Source organism: Melopsittacus undulatus, chromosome 12, assembly GCF_012275295.1.
Source record: "Melopsittacus undulatus isolate bMelUnd1 chromosome 12, bMelUnd1.mat.Z, whole genome shotgun sequence".
NCBI classification, from domain to species: domain Eukaryota; kingdom Metazoa; phylum Chordata; class Aves; order Psittaciformes; family Psittaculidae; genus Melopsittacus; species Melopsittacus undulatus.
The window spans coordinates 18,854,020-18,876,173 of NC_047538.1; the positions used below are offsets into that span (position 1 = coordinate 18,854,020).

Genomic DNA, 22,154 nt, shown 5'->3' on the forward strand with positions numbered 1-22,154 from the left:
GAGTTCCAACCCTTCGGGCCCGCTGGAGAAGTGTCACTTCATCCGCAGGTTGTGCTCTTTCACCACCAATTTGTGCTCAGGCGGTTGTGAAATGCTGAAAACCAGCCCAGAACTGCTCGGCCCAAGTGGTAATTCCCCAATGGAGTAAGGAATGTTTGATGAAATGCCAATCATTTCAGGCCTCCTGATGGAAGGGCTCTGAACAGCAACACCACAGGAGAGAGCAGAGATCTAAGACATTGTAAGAGATTCTTACAAGCAAATTGTGGTGATGAGGATCCTAACCTGGTCTCACACCCGTTGGGAGGACTGGTGCCACAGCAGCTCCCCGTGCAGGGGATTAACCAGCTACTCCAAGTAAATGGGGAGAGAAAGGAAAACCAACCAGCTGGATTTAAATAAGAATAAAGGAGAAAGCATAAGAAGAATCTTATCCCTTAAACTGCTCTTGGCCACAAGGCTGGTGTCTCTGAGGTGGGGTTTGGGGATGGGAGCAGCTCACCCATGGATGGGCTGTGGCAGAACTGCAATTCCAAGTTACCACGTCAAGAATGTCACTTCTCTTGAGCTGGTTTTCACTTCTCGGTGATGGAAAGGTCCATATGGGTATGTGAAGGGATGTTCAGATCACAAGAGGCTGGGTGAGAGCAGAGCAGGGTGGCAGCAAGAAGTCCCCATGCAAAAAGCCCTCTCAGTCTTCATGAATCACACCCATAGCAAAGCGGCTCAGAGACTTGACACGGTAAGAGAAAAACTCCTGTAAAAACCATGTGTTTAGGAACAAAGACAACTTCTCAAGGGTTTACATGAGTAGCACTGAAAGGGATGAGTACCAGGAGCTATTTGGTAGGGTGCATCAGCAGAAAGCTCAAATGCAGAAAGGGAATCCATCAGTAACACCCTCAGGAAACATGGCACTGGGACATTCACTGCATTTAAAGATACCAAGATAACTGTGAGCTGAGCAGCTCATGAAGTGAATCCTCATGCCTCTGAGGATGCTCAGCATGGGTGCAATGCGAGTTGAGCATCTCAGTCCATGTCCATCCTTCACTCCAGCTCGGTCTCGAGCCACCTGGAGCAGGGAACATGGGCTGAGACAAGTGGGATGCTGTGCCCAGGGGCAGGATGCAGCAGTCTTGAGTCAGAAGGGGCAGCAGCTCCAGTCCCTGGTCCCACAGAGCAGAGCAACCAGGCTAAAGATAGTCCCAGCCTGCAGTGCCATTGCAGGGGGTGGATTTCAGTGGCACGGAGCTGCTGGGATGAGACATTCCTCTCCCCAAGGAGCCAGACAAGATGACTGTATAAGGGCAAGAATTCCCTGCCACGGGCTTCTCCTACTGTGGCTAACACGATCCTGTGGCAGCACAGCTGGGAGAGCTGCGTGTCCCACAGGACCATGGGATCCTCACCGTCAGGAGCCCACAAGAGAGCTTCATCCCAGAGCAGAGGGGCAGAGTGGGGCAGAAGGGTCACGAGCAGCTGCACAATGAAAACCTGCACTTAAATTTAGCAGGTTTTAACCATCAAACAGATCTCGAGCCCCAGGCTCCTGGTGCTGCTTCACACCAGGTCTCTACAAGCACCTAAACCTGTGGCCAGCAAGGAGCAGAGCTGCCAGTGCGGATGTGATGATCAAACCGAGCTGGGATCACACATGGACAGGGGCTGGGGAAGGGCAGAGCACAGCGACTGTCACAGCCTGTCCCTGCCTGCCTGCTCCCATGCAGGCAGCATGGCCAGGGTGGGCAATAGGGAAGCATCCATCACTGCAGGGCATGGGAACAGCTCACGTCTCCTCCCTCAGACCTGCACAGAGCTGCACCTCTGGGCTCAGACTGAGCCCTCAGGGGAGCATGGGGAGCAATGGCTTTCACTGGCTTGTGTAGGACCTGGAGCGCAGTGCATGGGGCAGTGCCTGCAGCCGGGAGAGGGGATCAGCTCCTCTGTCCGGATCACACCAGAGCTCTGATCAGCTGTGGGCAGGATGACTTCACTCCCACATTCAATGCCAGACCATATTCCTGGGACTACCCAGTTTCCTTGCATCCCACACCAAACCTCAACCCTGCAACTGCCCTTGCACAAGCCAATCCCAGGCCTGGCACAGAACCCGCTCAAGCAGAGGTCTGCTCTGTGGATCTCAGCCCCCCTGCTCACACAAAGCCTTTTGTAATGCTTTTATCTCCTTTCCTTCTTCTTTCCCAGATTTAAGGTCAGAACTAAACCCAGGCTGAGGTCGTGATGGGGGCTCTGCCCTGAGCCTCCTGCTGCTGTACCAGAACAGCATTCACGGTACAGGGACAATGACAGATTGGCACATCATGGAGTATGTGCTACAGGAACCCCACAGTTCTTAGAAGCAAAAGAGTTCTTCTCCCTCCCACCCCCCTCAAAAAATAACCCACTTAATTCCCATATTTCTCTCTATACCATATATATATATATATATATCATCTAGACACACTTTTCTGGTAAACATTTACAAGATATTGTAAAGAACATTGAAAAGATAGATCTCCATTTGCATAACAAAGCACACCCACGTACTCCAGTGTACAAGGACACACAGTAACATACAACCAAGAAATAAAGACTTCTTTTCCCCGGAAGTTACTCAAAAGACACTGCAATCGAGCAGCCCAGAGACACCCTCGGTCAACACAGAGTGAATATGGTGCAGAACTGCTTGGCTCTTTCTGTGTAAAACCCAAGGAATTAAACCAGAAGCTTGAAGATAAAGTGTCAGCGATGCTGCCTGGTAGGACTCTGTAAGCTCACCTGGTGGTTCTGGTCCCTCAGAGGGGAGGAGGGAGCATTTCCCTTCCCCTGTGCTGGGAGGCAGAGGGAACAGGCACAGCCTGAACTCTGCTTTGGGGGAAGATGGAAGATTCCCACACCACGTGCAGAGCTGAAGCTCAGGGGCCTGTGTTCCCTCTGCTGCTGCAGACCAAGCACTCTTTGGAGACCTCATGCAGACAACTGCTTCCAGAGGTCTCCTGCACTGCTGGCACACATCTGCTTGTTGGGGTTATGGGGAAGGAAAGGCTCCCATTGCTGCAGCCTCCAGTGGGCTCAGTTTGTGCTGCTGGCCCCTGCATTTCCCAGCTGCAGGCTCCCTGTCCCAGCACTACAGGAGGACAAGCTGGTTTGCTGGGGAGCTGCACGCTCCAGAGCTGCTCTGCACCAGCAGCCTTCCCTCCCGCAGATCCACATCCCTCTCCATTCCTGCAAGCAACGTCTGACACGTGCCACAGGTAAATACAGAACACGGCACAGGCGGATGCTCCACAGAGGGAAGGGCTCCTTTCCCCTTCGGGTGGGCAGCACACCAGCAGCAAGAGAAGAGCAGGGCCTTACCTTGCAGAGGGGAGGAGAGCACATACACACACACATCACACCCATCACACCCATCACACACCACACACTACATGAAGGGGAACACTGATTTTGCAGCAAAACTTGAGAGCAAGAACCCTACAACCCAGCCCCTTCCCCGCTGCTGTGGGCACAGCTCCCGGCAGCCCTGCGGCCATCACAAAGCCCCCCTGGCTGCACCAGAGCTACCAAGCCCCCATCCCTCTCCTTTGCCTTTAGTGTTTGTACCTGAGTTGAAGAATGAATCCGAACCCTCCTCAGCACAGCCCTAGCACGATGGGCACCCCTGCTCTCCCACTGGCAGTGCTGGAGAGGCACCTCCTGCAGGGGCCACAGAAGGGCATCTTCCACCAGCAGAGCCCACTCAGGGACCTCGGGCTATTTTCCTCTTCACAGGCATTGAAAGAAGCCCACCAAGACCTCACTGGAGACTTCCAGTGCATGTAAGGAGCTTTGCAGCCAGCCCCAGAAGCACACAGGAACCCCACAGGCACCAAGGGGATTGGCTGCAGTGCCCTGCTTGGAGCAGCTGGTCCTTACATGAGCAGAGGAGACAGGCACCTGCAGAGGGAAGGTGAGGACAGAGCCCCCCCAGGAGCTCTGACCTGCCCACCGAGGAGCTCCCCCTAACAGAGGAACCAGCCTCCTACCACGAGCAGCTCCAGTAAGGCAGGTAAGAAAACCTCAGCTCTAGAGCTCCCAGAGGAGCTTGGGACCAGGTTTCCAGTGTTCAGAGGGCACCAGAGAGCCTGGATTTGACAGAAAAGCCCAGTGCTGAATTCGGAGCTCTTCTGAAAACCCATCCGGAGCTGAAACTCCCGTGTGCTCGGATGCTGCAGCAACAAACAACGTAAACCCCCGGGGGGAGAACAGAGCCCTAAAAATAACCCTACAGGGATGCACTGAGGGACGAGATCAAAGGGGAACTTCTGTGATCCAAGTCCCTCTGCTGCTGGCAGAACCTTGTGATGTTGGTCACAAACTGAGCATTGGGCTTGTGGGGCTGGTTCCTGGTGCCATGGGGCAGTGCCTGCCCAAGGAGCAGCTCCATCCCACTGCAGCAAAGGCTGCTGAGCCCAAGGCAGCCCCAGGGATGGGGGCAGCTCCCACAGCCCCAGCTCTGCCTGGGTGCTGGTGGCTGCCTCGGCAGTTTGTGTGCTCCCAAAGCACGTCCTCAGCACTGAGATGCAGTTGCACAGATCTTTGGTTAAGTCACTGAAGGCGGCTGCGAAGCCGTGAGCCAGGACCACTGGACCTAACACTGAACACAGCACATGGAGAGCTAAGGGTACTTCCAGCTTAGACAGCAGCATGTGTCCAACTACCTTGTATCCACAGGCATGGCACTTGGAGGAGGAGGAGAAGGGGAGGAAGCATTGAAGGGGTGTCCCGGCTCCTTGTCTGGATGTCTCGTCTTCCCCCTGTCCTTCACTTGTTCTCAATCAGAGTCTGGACTTTATAGACGAGGTCCCGAGCCAGCTTCAGGATCTGCTTGGTGTTGTGCCGCTCGGCCATCTCTGGAACACAGACAGGAGGAGGATAGATCCGAGCAGCCTGTGTCCTGAGGAGCCCCCAGCCCCGAGCTCCAGGCAGGAGCTGAAGCCACAGATCCCTGCCCAGTGCATCCCTCACAGACACCTGAGGAGCCATCACTGACAGCTCCTTTGGGGGTGATTACAGCCCACAGCAGGCACAGCCTGCACCCACAGCACCCATCAAGCACAGCAAGGTGGGCTCTGCTTTAACATACACCGGTAGAGCCCAGATGACTGTCTACAGTCGGACACATGCTGCCTACACCCGAGTGGCTGCCCAGGAGGACACAGCTGTACCATTGAAAAACTTGATGATGTCTGTAAAATCCATGTTGTTCTCCAGGATTATGTCCCGGTACATTTCCACCAAGGCCAGGGCTATGAAGAGCACGTAGTGAGCAGAGGAGACGTGTGCAGCTGCCCAGATGGTCTCCCAGACGGCAAAGACATCATCATACACCAGCTCTGTAACACAGGAGGAAGCCCAGCAGTTACTGCACCAGCCTGGGTTTACAGCCACCCTGACTCACAGCAGCCCTGGGAAGATGCTGGTGGTTCCTTCCCACAGGAACCTGTTCCTGGTGGAAGCATTAAGTAACTCATCCCAGGAACAGATATCCTGGGAGGCGCTGGCTTGGGACACAAGCCTGGCTGCTCTGGAACAGCAGGTTCTGTATCCACACAGCAAAGCCCCAGATCTACCAGGGAAGAGCAAAGCAGGAGCATGTGGTGGAGTTCAGAGCAGCGGAGCTGCAGAGGGCACACAGACCTCGGCTTCCCTCGCCCCTTGCAGAGGGCACACACCTCTCTTGAAGTCCAGGAGGAACCACCGGTAGCAGAAGTAGAAGTGAGTGTAGTCACCGTTCTGGTGCATCAGCTCGAAGAGCTCCGAGTCCAGGATCTGTCAAGGAAAGCAAAAGGGAACTCAATGATGAGCATCGGAGGCAGCAGCCATGCCCCTGCCTGCTCTCCTCTGGTCCCACTGCAGCTTCCAGTCACCTCCTCCCTCCTCCACAGTCCTGGCACACATTACTCCAGGCTGACTCTGCAGCCTCCTGCTCCCCACCACTGCAGGAGACCCCCATCCCAAGAGCAGCTTTCCCCCTCTTGGTTTGAGGCTGTGTCCCTGTGCCAGGACCCTGTTACCTGGATCAGGGATCTCATGTTAGCAAAGTGGGTGTCCATGGCTCCTCCATGGGGGAAGTTCTGATTCATCCTCTTCATCAGCTCAGTGAAACAGCTGAAGGCCAGGGCCTCTGTGCAGGGAAGAGGCAGTCACTGGGGCTGCATCCTCACCACCACATCCCACCCACAGCAGGGACATCCCTCCTGCTCCACACAGAGCCCAGGGACCGGCCTTGGACAGACATCTCAGGCTGCAGCAAGCACTCACTGCCCAGGCTGGGCTCCTGGGAGTCACCAGCACCAACACAAATGGAATCCTGCTGCCCCACACCTCTGAGCATGGGACAGCCCAAAGGGTCACCACCAGCCCAGCAGATCCCCCCTGTGCTCCCACAAAGGTCATGGGAAGCAGAGGCACCCACTCACCATCATCCAGGATGACCAGGAGAGGGGCCAGCAGGTCACACATCCCCTGCACGTAGCCAATCTCAATGTGCTGCCAGATGTAGCTGTGTGAGAGAGCAGGAAAGGTGGCCCATGAGCCCCCCCATGCCATAGCTTCCCAACCTGCCTCTGTTCCCAGGACACTGGCATTCCCCACATGCTGCCACCAGCACAAGGCTGTGGCTGCCCCATCCCTGGCAGTGCTCAAGGCCAGGTTGGACACAGGGGCTTGGAGCAGCTGCTCCAGTGGAAGGGGTCCCTGCCTGTGGCAGGGGTTGGGGCTGGAGGAGCTTTAAAGTCCCTTCCAACCCAAACCAGGCTGGAATTCACCCCATGGTGACTTCAATAAGCCATGCCTGGCACAGCCCATGGCCATGGCATTGATCCAGGGCTGTGCCATGGCTGTTGCATGGAAATCAGTGTGGGGAAGAGCAGAATCAGCAAGCACAGCAGGGTGGGGGGGCTGCCCAAAGGGCAGGGTCTGACAGAGTGTGAATTCATCTCTCATTCTCACTCTTCCCCCTCAACTCATCCTCCTGCCTCTGTCTTTACAACATTCCCGTTTCCCCTCCCTGGACCCCATGTCCCAGGAAGCAACCAGCCTGTGGATATCTTCCCATATTTGGTAGCAAGTCAAAACGTGCTCCGAAAGGGCTCTCATCCACTGCTGGCACAAGGGAACGATGTTTCCCAGCCTGCCCACTCCAACGTCTGCTGCATCGTGGGCCTTATCCCAGCAGAGATCTCCACCTCTGGCTGTCAGATGGAGCGACAGCTCTAATGAAACAGCAGCTTCTCCTCATATGTGCAAGATGAGGAATGACAGCTCAGCTTTCGCTGTGCCAGCTGCTGGATGTCACACAGCAACCCCTCAGTCACAGGGACTGAGCAAAGAGAATCAGATACCCTGGGATCGCTGGTCCTGGGTAGGCACTAAGCACCAGTGGCTTCAGGCACACCCTCATCAGCACCACAGCTCTGCAGGCTCATCCTCATGACACACATTCCAGGGAGCAGGTGTGCTGCACCAGCTCCAGGATGCCTGAGCATCCCCAGGGATGCCTCTGCTTCGGCCAAGACACAGCGGGCAGAGCACAAAGGGCAGGATGCTGAGCTCCTCAGTGTGAGGTCCTGAGGCTGTGGCCCAGGTCTGGGATGAGGAGGGGATGATAAAAAGCTCCCCATGATGCAGCAGTGAGCCCGAACCCCCCTGTGTGCTGGGCTGCACCCCCAGAGCGGGAGCAGCAGCTCAGGGAGGGGATCCTGCCCCTAAAGGAAACCTGGAGAGAGGCTTTGACAAGGGCCTGTGCCCCCCCCGGCCCCACAGCTCCCACCTGCACATGATGTTGCGCAGCTTCTCCAGGTTGGCAGGGGTGAAGTACCAGTAGTTGCGGTCACAGCGCTGCACGTCCTTCTCGATGCGGTGCAGGTTCACCGTGTACAGGTCCAGGAGCTCTGCCTGCCCAAAGCAAAACCAAAGCTGGGTTGGTTTTAAATGGAAACCGAGAAGAAAGCTGCAGGAGGGGCAGGGAGCAGAGGGTGAGGCAGGACCCGTGCAGTGAACAAGCCCATGCTCACCGAGTAGGTGACACCCGTGGAGGACACAGCAGCCGTTTCGCTGGTGGCCAGGTCAGCTCCAGGCAGAGGGTCCAGCTGCGGGTACAGGCTCTCCATCTCCGGCTCCTCGGAGAGGTTATCCTCACTCTCCACCAGGCTCTGCTTCTCTTCGCTGTCTGCCCAGCTCTGTCCATCACGCAGGACCCCCGAGGTGCTCGCAGCAACAAAGTCCACGCTTCCACCGGTGGGAAATTCCCCTTCCAGGCTGTCCTGGCCCTGCAGCTTCTCCTCGTGCTGTGCACCGTCGGGGTCCTGTGGGGCTGGTGCATCCGAGCCCCCTGCCTTTCCCTGAGAGCTGCCCGAGGACTTGGTGGTCTCCAGGGCACTGTCCTCATTGCTGAAGCTGCGCTCAGAGAAGCCTGAGGCAATGGAGAAGTTCTGGGATGAGGGGTGGCCGGAGTCTGGGGAACAGGCACCGTTGGGCACTGTCCCATTGGGGATCTTGCTTTGTTTGCCATCCTCCAGCTGAGTGTCTGCTTCGGGCTGCTCCACCTCATCAACAGACTCAAACACCTGCACAGCAGAGCAGAGCCCCCTGAGGGTGAGCAAAGCCCCTGTGCTCAGCACGCTGCTGGGAACATGGGCATTACATCCCCAGGAGCTGCACTCAGACAGCAGTGGGGAAGGAGGATTTGCTCTCCATGCCCAGGGCTCCTACAAGCACCCAGTGCAAGAGAGCTCAGAGAACTTGAGGGTATTTTAATTTGCCACCACTGTGCCTGTCTACAGCCCCACATCTTTGCTATAGGGAAAGACAAGCCCAGCTGAGCATCCAGCTCTGCCCCGTTTAACCAGCCTTGGAGGACACCTGGGCACACCTCAGCCTTTAGGTTCCCCTGCCTGCACTGTGGCAGGTCAGTGCTTGATGACTGACACAAGTCAGAGCCCACAGCCCCGGCTCTGAAGGACTGCACCTTCCTCAGCACAACACAGTGAGCAGAGCATCATCCCCCGGGCTGCTTAAACACACAGACACCAACACAGGGACCCTCAAGCATGAAGGCCACACGGGGCAGGTCCTGCAAGCATCGCTCACCATCAGCACTGTGTGGTTCTGGGCTGGGGGGCACCAGAGGGTGCTGGGTGTCCCTTTCCCCCCCCCAGCTGCTGCTCTGTCTGCCATGGGCACTGAGCGGTGACCTGCCCCAGCAGAGCGGACAAGGGGCTGCTGCTCACCTGGGTGCTGGAGCTGGAGTCGCTCTGCAGCCGGGCATGATTCTGGCGGCCGGAGCTGCAGCTCTGCGAGGACTGAAAGAGAAGGAAGAGGACACTGCAAAGGCAAAGAGCACGGGGGGAGGCTGAGGCCACACTGCAGACGTGGGCACATCTGCACATACAGAGCAAGCGAAAATGCACCCCATAAACTCTCATATTGGAGCTGTGTGAGACGCTCACATCACACAGCCCTGACCTGCAGATCCGAGCCAAGCCCAGCGCCCTGCCCCAGCCTGACACTGAGGGCCTGCTGGAGAGGATGGCAAAGGCCAACCCAGCACATGTGGGTCTGAGGGAACCGCTTCCTCCTGGCCCCTGGGAGCCCACAGTGCTCCTGGAGAGCAGATTCCTACAAGCCCCTGTCCTAATTTGGCAGCATCACAGCTCACCCCATCCTGGTTCACATGAACCATGAAGTCAGAGCCCATAAACCACCCTTCCGAGCACATTAATGGCTTTTTCCTCTCTTAAAGGACAAATACTGGTATTTTAAGCCAGACTCAGTTGAGGCAGACCCTCTAAAAGCCCACTGCACGCTGTTCTGGCTTCCAGCTGAAGCACAACAGGAAGGGTTGGGCTTTGCTGTGACCATTTCAGTGCTCTGCCCCATGGATTCCCTCTGTGCAACCAGCCCCCTTGTCATCCAACATCCCAGTGCCAGGCTTATCCCAGCACAGGAGCCCATGGGGCTCGGCATGCAGGGACACCAGGCACAAACAATAGGGCTCTCAGAAAGCAGAGCTGTCCCAGCCTCATGCTGGGGGTGTTCACTGGGCAGGGCTCTGGTGCACAGAGGAAGGGCGACAGCTTTCCTCCACTGCCATGGGAGCGGCTGCTAACAGGAAAGGTCAGGGTGAGATGGGAAAAGGGAGAACTTTGGTGTGTGTCAGCTCCGGCAGCTCCTTCCCAGGCGTTCCCAGAACAGGCAGAGGTGGATACGGAACAACAGCAGCAGGGATGCCGCAGGGGTCACAGAATCAGGGAATGCTTTGGTTGGAAGGGACCTTAAAGCTCCTCCAGCTCCAACCCCTGCCATGAGCAGGGACCCCTTCCACTGGAGCAGCTGCTCCAAGCCCCTGTGTCCAACCTGGCCTTGAGCACTGCCAGGGTTGGGGCAGCCACAGCCTCAGCACCCTCACAGGGTGCAGCCCCTCTGCCCATGCCCTGCAGCACTGAGCCCTCAGTTCTTGCACACAGAGCCTGGTTCAGATTTGCCCTCCTCCATCTCCCCCTGTGTAACCCACACTCGTGACTGAGCTCATCCCTTTCCCAAAGCATCCCCAAAGGAAACCAGAGGACTCCAGAGCTGCACCTCCCGAGCCCTTTCCAGCCTGGCCCCGCTCCAGCAGCACAGGGTCAATAACCCAGCACCGCTGAGCCACGATGCTCTGCTCCAATGGCAAAACCCACACGGAAACTCCCTGGACTCTGTTCCCAGGGCAGCCTTTCCTTTAGCAGCCTTTTCCCCCCACACCCCTTGGTGTGGGCTGTGGATCTGACTCCTCACTGCACTGCTGGAAGCCAGGCCCACGGAGCTGGGTGCTGGCAGAAAAGGGAACAGGGAAAAGGGAGCCAAGAGCCTTGGCTGTTTCACAGCCCCTCAGTGCCAGAAACATCATCTTCCTCCTTCCACCCCTCCCTCCAGGGCCTCTGTGCCCAGCATGGATGCAGACCTGGTCAGTGCTGCTGCAAGAACCAAAGCACATTTGTTAGACCCCCAATACACCACTCGGACCAAAACCTCATGGTCACTGCAGCACCACACACCATGAAAATGGGGGTCATGCCATGGGAGATGCCTCCTCCTGCTTCTAAACACTGCAAGAGCACATGAAAGGTGGGTAAGAAAGCCCCAGCTCTAACTTGCATGGACTGCAGTGAGTGATGAGCTGTGGAGGCAGACACAGGGCAGGGAAGGAGGGCGAGCAAGGACCAGGTACCCCATAGCTGGGTGAGCAGAGCTCTCTCTCGCTGTGCCCTCACCTCGTTGCTGATGGTGGAGTCCCTGTGCATCATCCTCTGCAGGTGGGAATCCAGGCTGGCCCCCGAGGAGCACTTGGCCAGAGCAGCTGCATGTGACTCCTTCTCCCGCTGGCGCACGATGGCCTCGCAGCCCAACCACTGTGCCATGGTGTGCTCATAGCATGTGCGCGTCTGCTCATCTGCCTGCAGCCGGGGATCAGACACAGGCACTGGGAATGCTGTCCTGGAGGAGCCGGAAACAGCCCCTCCTGCAGCCCTGCACAGGGAGCTGCACGCTCGCATGAACCACGGCTGAATGCAGGTCACCCATCTCTGTCCCTGCTGTGCAAAAAGGATGTGGATGGGATGGAGAAGGTCCAGCCTAGGAAGGTTGGACCAGATGGTGCCTGAGGTCCCCTCCAGCCTGGGATTCTGAGATCCTGTGATCTGCACAGCACCAGCCAGAGCCTGACCCACAAAACCTTGCAAAATCAGGACTGAGAAATGACCTCCCCTCTCCTCCCTGCTTGGTTATGCTGGAACACAACCAACCAGCAGCTGCACAGGGGAGCCCGAGCTTGCTCCTGTCAATTCCTGTTTCCCCAAGTCCTTCTCCCAGTTCCTACCACCGCAGTACAAAGGGGACACAACACCCAGTGGGCTCACAGGGGAGGCTGTGGCACAGAGACACTTCAAGCTGTGAAGTGCCCAGAGCACAGCAATGTGATGCACAAGGCTGCTGAGCGTCTCCATCCCCTCCTGTACCCACACCAACCTCCTTCCTTTCTGCCTCCGTCATCCCGAACTGGTAATGGCCCAGCAGGAAGGGCCAGACAGCCTTCCTGATCTCGTGCTGGATCCCACCATAGTAGATCAGCCGCAGCAGCTCCTGGTCCTCATAACTCTGTGGGAAGAGCTCCCAGTCAGTGCACGCACAGCCAGGAGCACAGCCCATCCACTAACACACATCCACTAACTACAACCACTGAAGTGATGCTGCCCAGCACCTCCCAAGCCCCCATAGCAGGTATATCCCAGTCCTACCGTGCTGTCCTGCAGGTATCTCTGCCAGATGTCCACGGTCAGCCCCGAGCTGGCATTGCAGGGCACATCAGGGGACACGATGTTGTGGTTCACCAGCGCTGAGAGGTGGGTGCGCACCGTGGAGAGGTGCCTGCAATAGGCCAGCCCTGCACCGGGCCAAAGCAAACACTGAGCCACAGACCCGAGGAGCCGTGAGGATGCAGAACAGGAGAAAGCTCTGACTGAGGGTCCCTGAAGGAGACCCTCACTCCCAGTCCACATCCCAGGACTTTGTGCTGTGCCCACCACGCGTCTCAAGGCATCATGGATGTGACAAGTACTCACAGCCATAGAAGGCCCGGGAGAGGATCTGGTACTTCATGTTGTCACACAGGAGCTTCAGCGGAGCTCTGCCAATACAAACACATCGGATGTGAGGAGAGGAAGTGCTCCGTGTGTTCCCTCAGCCCCTGCTTTGATGTGACTGCTCCAGCTTTGCCTTCAGAGGTGCCCACAGGCCCTCTGCTCAGCCGGAGAGCAGCAATTCCTGCTGCCAGGACACAGCCACAGAGCAGCTGAGATGCCCCAGATGAGGGGATGAGCCCCACTTCAGCCTGGCTACATCCCACATCCCTGCACACCCAAGCCAAGCCTGGGGCTGGAGGCACCACTTGCACTGCAGCAGCTCCAGTCCGGCCAGCAGCTGAGCTGTCTCCTGTTACCCTGCCCTGCTCCCAGAGCAAGCAGTGGAGCTGTTGTACCTTTCGTGGCTGCAGCCATTGGGGGGGCCACCATCGGAGGAGCCGCTCTGGGAGCAGGAGGAGCAGGAGGACTTGCGGGTGCTGGGCTGCCACATGGGAGGCAGAGCAGAGCCGGGCGCATCCATCAGGTCCTGGGGCACTGCGAGGGCAGAGAGAGGAGCATCAGCTGCTGCCTGCACTGCCCCAGGGGAGACACAGGAGGCCTGAGAGGAGAGCTTTGAGCAGCAACTGCAGCATCCCATCCATGCAAGGAGGCTCCAGCCACCAGGGAGGACCTGGAGCAGGTAATGACAGCACCAGCACTGGTTTGCTCAGGAGAAGGGGAAGGAAACAAAGAGGATTGATTAAAGAGAGCAAGAGAGAATCATCTGCTAATAAATACAGTGCCTTCATCTTGTGCTGCTGTGTGCTGACCACGGCAGAGAACAAACACCCACACCACAGAGACTGAGGAGAAGGGGCTGCAATAGATGCCACACAGATGAGGAGAAACAGGAGTGAAATCAACCATTGTCCCAGGAAGAGTGGATCACTGGAAGGAAAAAGCTCCCATCTCTCAAGCATTCGGATCCCATCCAAGACACAGGGAAGGGAGCATCCAAATCACACAAGAGAGAAAGATGTGATGATGAGGTTGAGCGGGACAGCAGGAGCAAGGAGCTCTCCATGTTGTCACTTGCTAAATTCCTGCTGAAACTCAAGTGCTATTTCAGTGGCCTTGGGCACAGCTCAGGTACTGCCTCATGCTGTCATGCTGAGCAGCTTGGCTGCTGTCCTGCCTGGAACAGCTCCTGCCCTTCAGCTTGGGCCTCCCTAGGAGAAGGTGAACTGTGGGATGGAGAAAGCTGAATGAAGAATAATCCTATTTACTCCTCCTTGGGAATTAAATCATGGCAGAAATTCCATCCTCCAGACAGGAGAAGGTTCCTGCCTCCCCCTGGCTCTCACCAGCTCCTGTTTGTGATGCTCAATAACTGATCCTGGCAAGAAAGATGTTGAAATATCCCCGTGAAAGCCTCTTCCCTTCCCTCTGAGCTGGTGCTGAGGGGCTGGTGACAGTCAGGACAGCTCTGCAGGAACTGTCAAGTGACAACACAGACGAGCAGCAGCACCAGACACCAACAACAGCCGCATTACACTGATGCCGAGCGGTCCCCAGAGGGGCAAAGGGAGGTTGGGATGTGACGGGGAGCCTCAGAAACCACTTAGGGGTCACCAGCATCCTGCTCGCAGCTGCAGTCCTTGTGCTCCTCCCTCTCATTGCACTGATGGAGATCACAGAGGCGAGGAACGGCTGAAAATTACCATTAATGGGAACTAGAGACACAGAGAGAGGACAAAGGCACAAATCAAAGGGGATAAAGGCAGAATCCATCGAGAAGAGAGAACTGATGCAGTTCCACCCCCCTCTGGGAAGGTTCACAGGAACCTCACAGACTTGGATGGAGCCAGCTGAGGAGATTGCAGCAATTCATTTCACTGAAGCCCTGGCCCCCAGCATGGAATTAAGGGGTAGATCAAAAGGAAGCTGCAGAAAGGAGCATCTCCATCTGGTATTTGAGCCTCAATCAGGTCTTGATCTGACTCACTGAATGGTGTTAGTCAGCTAAAGGCAGGGAGAACCAAGTATAGTCTTAACTGACGTTATGGAGGAGTCACAGGAGATGTGATTGCTCCTTTCCAGCCTCAAAATTGCAGGAACAAGTTTCTGATCCAATTTTGTAGCTTTTAAAACCCCCTCCACAAGTTCTGTCACACTCTTGGTTTCCCCTTATAAAGTCACCCTCGATGCTCCCAGAAGTCAGAAACTGCTATCCCAAGGAAGAGTGAGGACAAATGCATAGTAATTTCAGCAAGCATATTGCTCACATCGTTCCCAACCAGGCATTCAGTTTGGTGAATCCAGCAGCATCCTCTCCTTTGCCCTGTGAGCCAGGGCACGAAGAGACACAGCTCAAGGCTGGCAGCACACAAAGAAGGTGCTGCCATCTCTCCTTTGCACTGCAGAAGGAACAGAGATGGATCTAATGCAGCACTTGCTGAGCTGGCCTGGGGATAGCAAGGGAAGGATCAGCACTGGAGGCTTGTGATGGGAAACAGTGACCCCCATGGAACATGACCAGAGTGCTCCTTACTGCTGAAATGATGTGCAAGGATTTCCTTGTTGTGGCCTCTTGTGCAGCTGCAGTGAAGGACTCCCCAGCAAGTGCAAGGTTAAAACCAGTAAACCTCAGCCCATACATGATTAAAGGCAGCACTGCTACAGGCAAAGCCCATTGCCCTGGCCCCACCTCCTGCACCCCAGCCTGCTCATGCACCCCGACAGCCCACCCAGAACACTGCCCCTGCACTCACCGAACTCAGCCTGTGTCCCTGGGTAGATGATCCTGAAGACATAATCTGTGGCTTCCTCATCTTCCTTGTCGGAGGCAGACTCAGAGGAGCCCTGTGGGCTTCTCTTCCTCAGCTTGGGAAACACCTTTCCCTAGGGGAACAAAACCTGATCTTCACCCCATGGGTCAGCATGGTCAGTGCCTCGCTTGACAAACTCCTATCCTGGATGATGTCTGCAGCTTCCCCATGCTGAAGCAGCCTCGGGATTGCACACAGTATGTATAACCATGCAGCATGGCCAGCTCCATGAGAACCAAAGCTCATGGCGAGCACCATCTCCCTTCTGAGGGTCTGTTTAGCTGGTCAAGGCCACGAGCTAAACCAAACTGACATATTCCAAGCCCATCTTCCTTGGCTTTGGGAGGGTTGTTTCAAACCAGAAGGCACTGATGTAGGGCCAAGGGTCTTCCTCGTCATCCCTGCTCCGAGACACTCCACAGGGGAACACCAGCAGGAGCCTGCAATGCCCAGGGCTCAGAACAAGCCTGGTTTTGGGTGCCTACCTTTCCCCGCTGGGACCAGAGGGGTGGATCCAGCTGCCCATGGGGCAGGAGCCCATTCTCCAGGCAGGACAGGAACTGCAGCAAGTGCCCTCCTCTGGGGAAGCGCAGTGGAGGCCTCTGAATCCCATCCTGGCTCACCAAGACAACCGTTCCACCACTGTCTACTATTAACAGTGAGAGCAGAGAGAAGAGAGACACGAATGAGGGACACACCAGTCAAACATGCAGGGGCAGGCAAGGAAGTTGAGGGAATTGTCCTTCTGGTACGGAGAAGGAAGACTCTTCCTTGTCTGCATTCATCTCCAAGTCCATTATAAGTCTGGGGGCCTGGAGAAGGCTTGCCTAGATCCCACCCTTGAAAACCATGGGGCATTGCTCTGCGTGGAGCACTTCCCAGCTAAGGAGCTGGTTTAAAGGTTCTCCTGGAACACTTACATAGTGGTGACCACCCAGACCTCTGGACACCTGCCCTGAAGCATCCCCATACACGCACTCGCCAGAGATAACAAAGCAAGTGCCAGGGTGCCAACACCCTCCAGCACCCTGGCTCCTGCCTTACCTTGCTGGTGACAGTGCAAGTACACGATCTCCTCCAGGCGAATAGTCATGGCATAGTCCCAGTACACACTAGAACAGAGAGAGGGGAAGGTGTGAGCTGCAGGGATGCAAGAGGCTCTGCCTCTGTTCACATCAGCTCCAGCTCCTGCCTCTGGCTGCCCTGGTGCCAGGGGAAGCCACAGAAAGGATAAGGTCCCAGCAGCAGAGCGACTGCCATGAAGCCAACCTGACTGACATCAGCACAGCATCTCACCCCACCTCCTGCAGCTCACCTCTCCCACCTCAGGCCTCCTTCCCCATTCCTTCCCCTGTTACAGGAGGATTGCTTTGCTCTGCAGTCATGGGGAAAACTCACTGATGGGCTTGGACACCAGATCCAAGCCCTGAGCTTGGGAACATTTCCCTCTCCTCTGCCCCAGGCACTGGGAACCAGGCACCTCTTCTCATAGTCCAGATCCCCCACGGAGCCGTTCATCAGCTGGTTGGGAGTCCACTTCAGTGCCATGATGTCTGCAGTCTGGTGAAGGGACAGATACCCTGGGATCGCCTCCATGTCATCCCGCTGGAGAAACACAAGGAGAGAAGCAGCTGGTGAGAGCAGGCTGGAAGATGCCAGGGGCACGAAGCATCGACCACTGCAGGGTACCAGAGCCTGAGCCTGAGCTCGTCGGGTTTCCAGGTAAGAAACCCAGCGTGGCCCTGCAGAACCTTCAGCAGAGCCACCAGGACACCTCCTGAGGAGGCTGGAGCTGCACATAAGCCACTGGCACCTCACTTGACTGCAATAAGCAGGCAGGGACAGGAGGAGGCATTTCATGGCCTCTGGTCATGAGTGGGCAGGAGAGGAGCCTGTTTGTGCTCAGACAGAAGCAGACTCTGCCATTCCACTGGGGAGGAGCCCAACAAACCCAGTCCAGTCACTGCCTTCCCAGGCCACAAATGAGCCTGTGCTTTCCTCCATCAAATCCTGGGATAGGCAGGGAGCAGAGCATTTTAAAGGGCAGGTGCCCCAGCAGGTACTCACTGGCTGCACCAGGACATTGTTCTTGCCATAGAGGAGCGTGGCTCGGGAATTCTGGTGCAGCGACTCCACGTAGTCCCTGGCAGACAGTGACGGCCGATCATCCATGCTGCCACTCGAGTGCCTCTTCTGGATCTGGAAAGAGATCCACCTACAAACGTGAGCTGAGCACAGACACCACCTGCTTTCACAAAGCTTCTCTTGAAGCTCCTTCCCTCCTCACTTACGAGGTCACTGCTAAAAATCACAGAATTACAGAGCTGGAAAAGACCTTAAAGTCCAACTTTTACCCTTTACTTTTCCCTTGTGTCCTCTAAAAGGTTTCCTGGCTCTGGCCAAGCTCAGTTCTGTACTTAGAGAAACCCCAGGAGTGGGTTTTGTTTGCAACAGAGCAGACTTCAGCTGCCTTTGCTCTTTGTTCCCATATGATGCTCTCCCAGGGCAGAGCCCCCCAGTGCAGTGCCCTGTTGATCCCACAGTCTCCACAGCCCCTGCTCCCAGCACTCCGGGCTGGATCATCCAAGGAGCTGCCCTGCCACACTCACACAGAGCGCAGGGCGCTTGGTGGGTGAGTCCTGGCGACAGTGGGAGCTGTGGATGCGGTGCCTCTGCACCAGCTCATCTGCAGAGGGGTCTGTCCAGAAGTGGTCGGCGGTCTTCATCTTCGTGTACTCCAGCGCGCAGGGCCCCACTGCAGAGACATCATAGAATCATAGAATAGTTAGGCTTGGAAAGGACTTAAGGTCATCCAGTTCCAACCCCCCTGCCATGGGCAGGGACACCTCACACTAAACCATATCACCTAAGACTTCATCCAACCTGGCCTTGAACACTGCCAGGGATGGAGCATTCACAACCTCCCTGGGCAACCCATTCCAGTGCCTCACCACCCTAACAGTAAAGAATTTCTTCCTTATATCCAATCTAAACCTCTGCTATTTAAGTTTCAACCCGTTACCCCTTGCCCTGTCACTACAGTCCCTAATGAACAGTCCCTCTCCAGCATCCCTGTAGGCCCCCTTCAGATACTGGAAGGCTGCTCTGAGGTCTCCACGCAGCCTTCTCTTCTCCAGGCTGAACAGCCCCAACTTTCTCAGCCTGTCTTCATATGGAAGGTGCTCCAGTCCCTGATCATCCTCATGGCCTCCTCTGGACTTGTTCCAACAGTTCTGTGTCCTTTTTATGTTGAGGACACCAGAACTGCACACAATGCTCCAGGTGAGGCCTCAGGAGAGCAGAGTAGAGGGGCAGGATCACCTCCTTCGACCTGCTGGTCAGGCTAACAAGGAACCATCGGGGTGTCCCAGGGCTCAGGGTCACCACAGAGCAGAGGATTCAGCAGGGCTGGGCAGTGAGCAGATAACCCCTGCCCGATGGAGCACTGCTCCTCAGGCCCCAGCCTCGAACCTGCTGTGCCCATCAGCATCACTGGAGCTTGCACAAGCTCAGCCTTGCCACCCTCCATCTCTGTGCATGGCTCAGCGGCTGCGCGCCAGGGCTGGGAGCATGGGTTTGGAAAGCAAGCTACCAAGGTAGGGTAAAGAGGAAAGTGTTACCCAGTAAAGATGCAAGAATTGGCCCATCCACAGGATCCATCAGGAGAGCTTCTTTCTCATAGTACTTACTAGAAGAAATAAAAGCAGGATCTGTAGCATTTCAATTGCCTGGGACTACAGAATGGTTTTAAATCACTGTGATGCCCTTCTCTTTCAGTACCATTCCTCGATGGTGAGAGGACAAGAAGCCCTTAAGGGGCTGTTTCTGCTGGCTGTGAAACTCCTGGTGAACAGCAGCACGCTGCAAGCACCACCATCTCCCAACAGAACACCCCCAACACTGGAGATGACAGCTCCCCAGCACAGGACAGCCCAGCATGCAGCTGCCAGAAGACAAGGACATGGCAGTCCCTGACAACCCAGCCACAAGCAGAGCAAGTGTGGCCTCATTTAAAGCTCCCTTTAACTGAGGGAGTGTCTGGTGCCCACCAGCAGCAGGTACCAGAGTCCCTGTGGTGGGTACAGAGCAACAACCGCTCTGGCCCATTCAGGCACAGCTCAGCCAGCAGCACCTCGAGCACCATCAGAGGGGCAGATGCTGGTAGTGAGCAATTGGTGGTCCTGTGCCAGCACTCACCTGCTGTTTTCTACCAAGTAATGGACGATTTTATCCAGGACCTTCTCAAAGAGGGCCGTGCGGATCCAGAGGTGTTTGATGGCTTGAGGAGACAGGTTGGGCAGCTTCGGCATCTTGCGCACGTTCTCCGGGATGCCCTGGACCTGATTTCGTCTTTAGGGGTACAAGGGAAAAGACAACAACATCACTGAGCAGTGCACGAACCCAGGGCACTCCTGAGGGACAGGGTCTCAGTGGTGACTGCAGTGCTCAGGGGACACCATTTCCTTCATCTGTTCCACCCCCTGCTCCCAAAGACCCACATCTGTGTTTGAACACTGACTTCACTGAAGCAGTTTCCCCCTGTGCAGGCACCTTCAAAAAGCCCCTGCCTCAGCAGAGCCCTCCAAGCCCCCACTCCCTTTCCACTGGTGCCTGAGGACAGCAGTTCACAAGTGGAGGAGTTTATCTTAGCATAAAGATTCCTGCCCCCAGGTATCTGCTCCATCCATCTCCCTGGTTCCTGTCCAAGGATGAGTAAGCAGTTCCCAAAGAGAAGGTGAATTACTGCAGGTTCAAGCCCTGCACACTGAGGCAGACCGAATTTGGTTCCAGCTGGCTTAGTGCTCTGGTCCATCAGCTGTGACAGCTCAGGAGCAAACAGCAGGAGCTGTCCCTGAGCACGAGGAAGCAAGAACTTGTCCATCCCAGCTTAAACTACAGCTGCAGCTCACAGCGTCCTAAAAGATGAACCAGTTCAGTCAGGGTCTCCATACCCCAGGCCAGGACCCTGCTCCACCGCAGGAGCGATTCCTGCTGCAGAGGCTCCAGCCGGACACTGCCACCCACAGCAGCACCCAAACCACAGTGACCCAAGGGGCAGCATCAGTGCTGGTGCCTTACGCGTTCTCAATGAGCTGCTCCAGGTCCTGCACCTTCCTGCAGAGCTCCTCAGCCAGGGGAAAGCTCTTCCCCACCTTCATGAAGAGAGCTGCTATCTTGTTGCTGCGCAGGAACCCTGCTGCCCGACGCTTCAGGCCGAACAAGACACAGGCTTCCACGGCCGCTGAAACAGAGCAAAGCCATTACTGCAGGCACAGGAGGAGCTCACAGCACAAGCACTGGGTCCCTGCTGCAGCCGTGCCCTTACTCCACAGCAGAAACGCTTCCCAAGAGGACACCAGTGCCATGTTCCACTTCTGCCTAAGCAGATGAGGGAGCCCAGATGCGCTCCAATGCACGCAGCAGACAGCAGAACGGCTTTTCTGCCTGCAGGAGCATCCGTCCTGTGGAACAGAGGCACCATTTGAGTGTTGCAGAACAGAAGAAAAATGGAGGTTGGTGGAGCCAACTGGAAGTTTGCTAATCTGAACAACTACCTTAATGCAAGTACATGTGAGCTGTGGATGTGCCAGCATGCAAGCATTTCAAAGGAGAGCTCACTTGTGCCTGCTAAAGTAGATCCAGGGTCTCCATGAAACCACCTGAGGACCAGTCAGGAGGACTGAGCTTGGCTCCTTCTCACTTACCTGACCAACTAACATCACATCACCTCACAGGGCTGGTGATGACATGGGAATGTGCAGCTTTCAGACCACAGAGGTGGCACTTCCATGCTGCCACCAGCTGTGAGCAGGGCCAGGGCTTCTCAGAGCACTTTGCTCATTCACAGAAGCAGAGCAGAGAAAGGACTCGCAGCACTGAGCTCCCAGCCTGTGTTCCCAAACACCAGGATCCAGCTCTGCTCCAGGACACCCTCACTGCAAACACATCGATGCTAACACTGCAGAACCTCAGCACGCCCGGAGGCGACATCCTGCTGCCAGCTCTGTGCCAGCACCATCACTGTGGTGGTGCCAGCAGAGCAGCATGGCTGCAGCCACTGCACAGAGCATGGCTTTCACAGGGTCATGGGGGGGCACCAGGTGTGAGGTCCCTCTGCTCACTCAGCACCCGAGTCCCTCTCCCTGCTGGGCTCATCACAGCCAAGGCAAAGCCTTGCACAGGGACTGTGGTTTGGGCACAAACCACAGCGAGTGCTCAGGAAGCACCAGACCCCTGCCCGGCTCCATAGAGAGCAGGAGCCCAGGACCTGGCTCTGCCGGTGATGGGTGATGGTGATGACTCCACAGAAGGATGCACACACATCCAGGCTCCACCACAATCTGCTTGCTGGAGCCCCCTGGGATGCTCGGGATGGATGCCTGGTGTCAAACACTGACTTATTAAACAGGCTGATCAAGCTGGTAAGCTACACAGACCCACAGCTCTGCAGGGTATTGATCTGGGTCTGACACGCTCTCTGCTGCACCAGCACCCTCCTTCCTCAGGACCAGAGGCAGCCGAACTGAGCCCCCCCTGCAGCAGCCCAGCAGATGCTGATCCACCTCTCGCCTGGAAAGGCTTTTTCCCTCCAGCTGAGCAACTCCATGGAGACATTAAACAGAACCATTTCATGCAGACCCATCAACATCAGCTCCCAGGGCTGTGAGATGCTCTCATTATC

General features: G+C 56.1%; 1 protein-coding gene across 2 annotated transcripts in view; it reads right to left on the reverse strand.

Annotated features, from left to right (window-relative positions):
• Positions 1-3,234: 3,234 nt before the first annotated feature.
• Positions 3,235-22,154, reverse strand: part of SGSM1 (small G protein signaling modulator 1) — a 31,281-nt gene continuing 12,361 nt past the window's right edge. Inside the window, exons 4-26 of one of the 2 annotated variants that reach the window (XM_034068626.1) lie at positions 20,552-20,714; positions 19,670-19,822; positions 19,093-19,160; positions 18,082-18,227; positions 17,540-17,671; positions 16,953-17,077; positions 16,517-16,584; positions 15,958-16,121; positions 15,416-15,545; positions 14,198-14,377; positions 13,061-13,199; positions 12,645-12,709; positions 12,321-12,466; positions 12,052-12,180; positions 11,298-11,480; positions 9,276-9,347; positions 8,061-8,612; positions 7,817-7,941; positions 6,465-6,547; positions 6,060-6,169; positions 5,718-5,814; positions 5,211-5,378; positions 3,235-4,895 (exon numbers count right to left, since the gene is read on the reverse strand). In XM_034068626.1, the coding sequence (XP_033924517.1) occupies positions 4,807-4,895; positions 5,211-5,378; positions 5,718-5,814; positions 6,060-6,169; positions 6,465-6,547; positions 7,817-7,941; positions 8,061-8,612; positions 9,276-9,347; positions 11,298-11,480; positions 12,052-12,180; positions 12,321-12,466; positions 12,645-12,709; positions 13,061-13,199; positions 14,198-14,377; positions 15,416-15,545; positions 15,958-16,121; positions 16,517-16,584; positions 16,953-17,077; positions 17,540-17,671; positions 18,082-18,227; positions 19,093-19,160; positions 19,670-19,822; positions 20,552-20,714 (3,287 nt within the window). In that variant the 3' untranslated portion in view covers positions 3,235-4,806. The remainder of the gene's footprint in view (positions 4,896-5,210; positions 5,379-5,717; positions 5,815-6,059; positions 6,170-6,464; positions 6,548-7,816; positions 7,942-8,060; positions 8,613-9,275; positions 9,348-11,297; positions 11,481-12,051; positions 12,181-12,320; positions 12,467-12,644; positions 12,710-13,060; positions 13,200-14,197; positions 14,378-15,415; positions 15,546-15,957; positions 16,122-16,516; positions 16,585-16,952; positions 17,078-17,539; positions 17,672-18,081; positions 18,228-19,092; positions 19,161-19,669; positions 19,823-20,551; positions 20,715-22,154) is intronic. The other variant, XM_034068627.1, reaches the window with a different exon arrangement.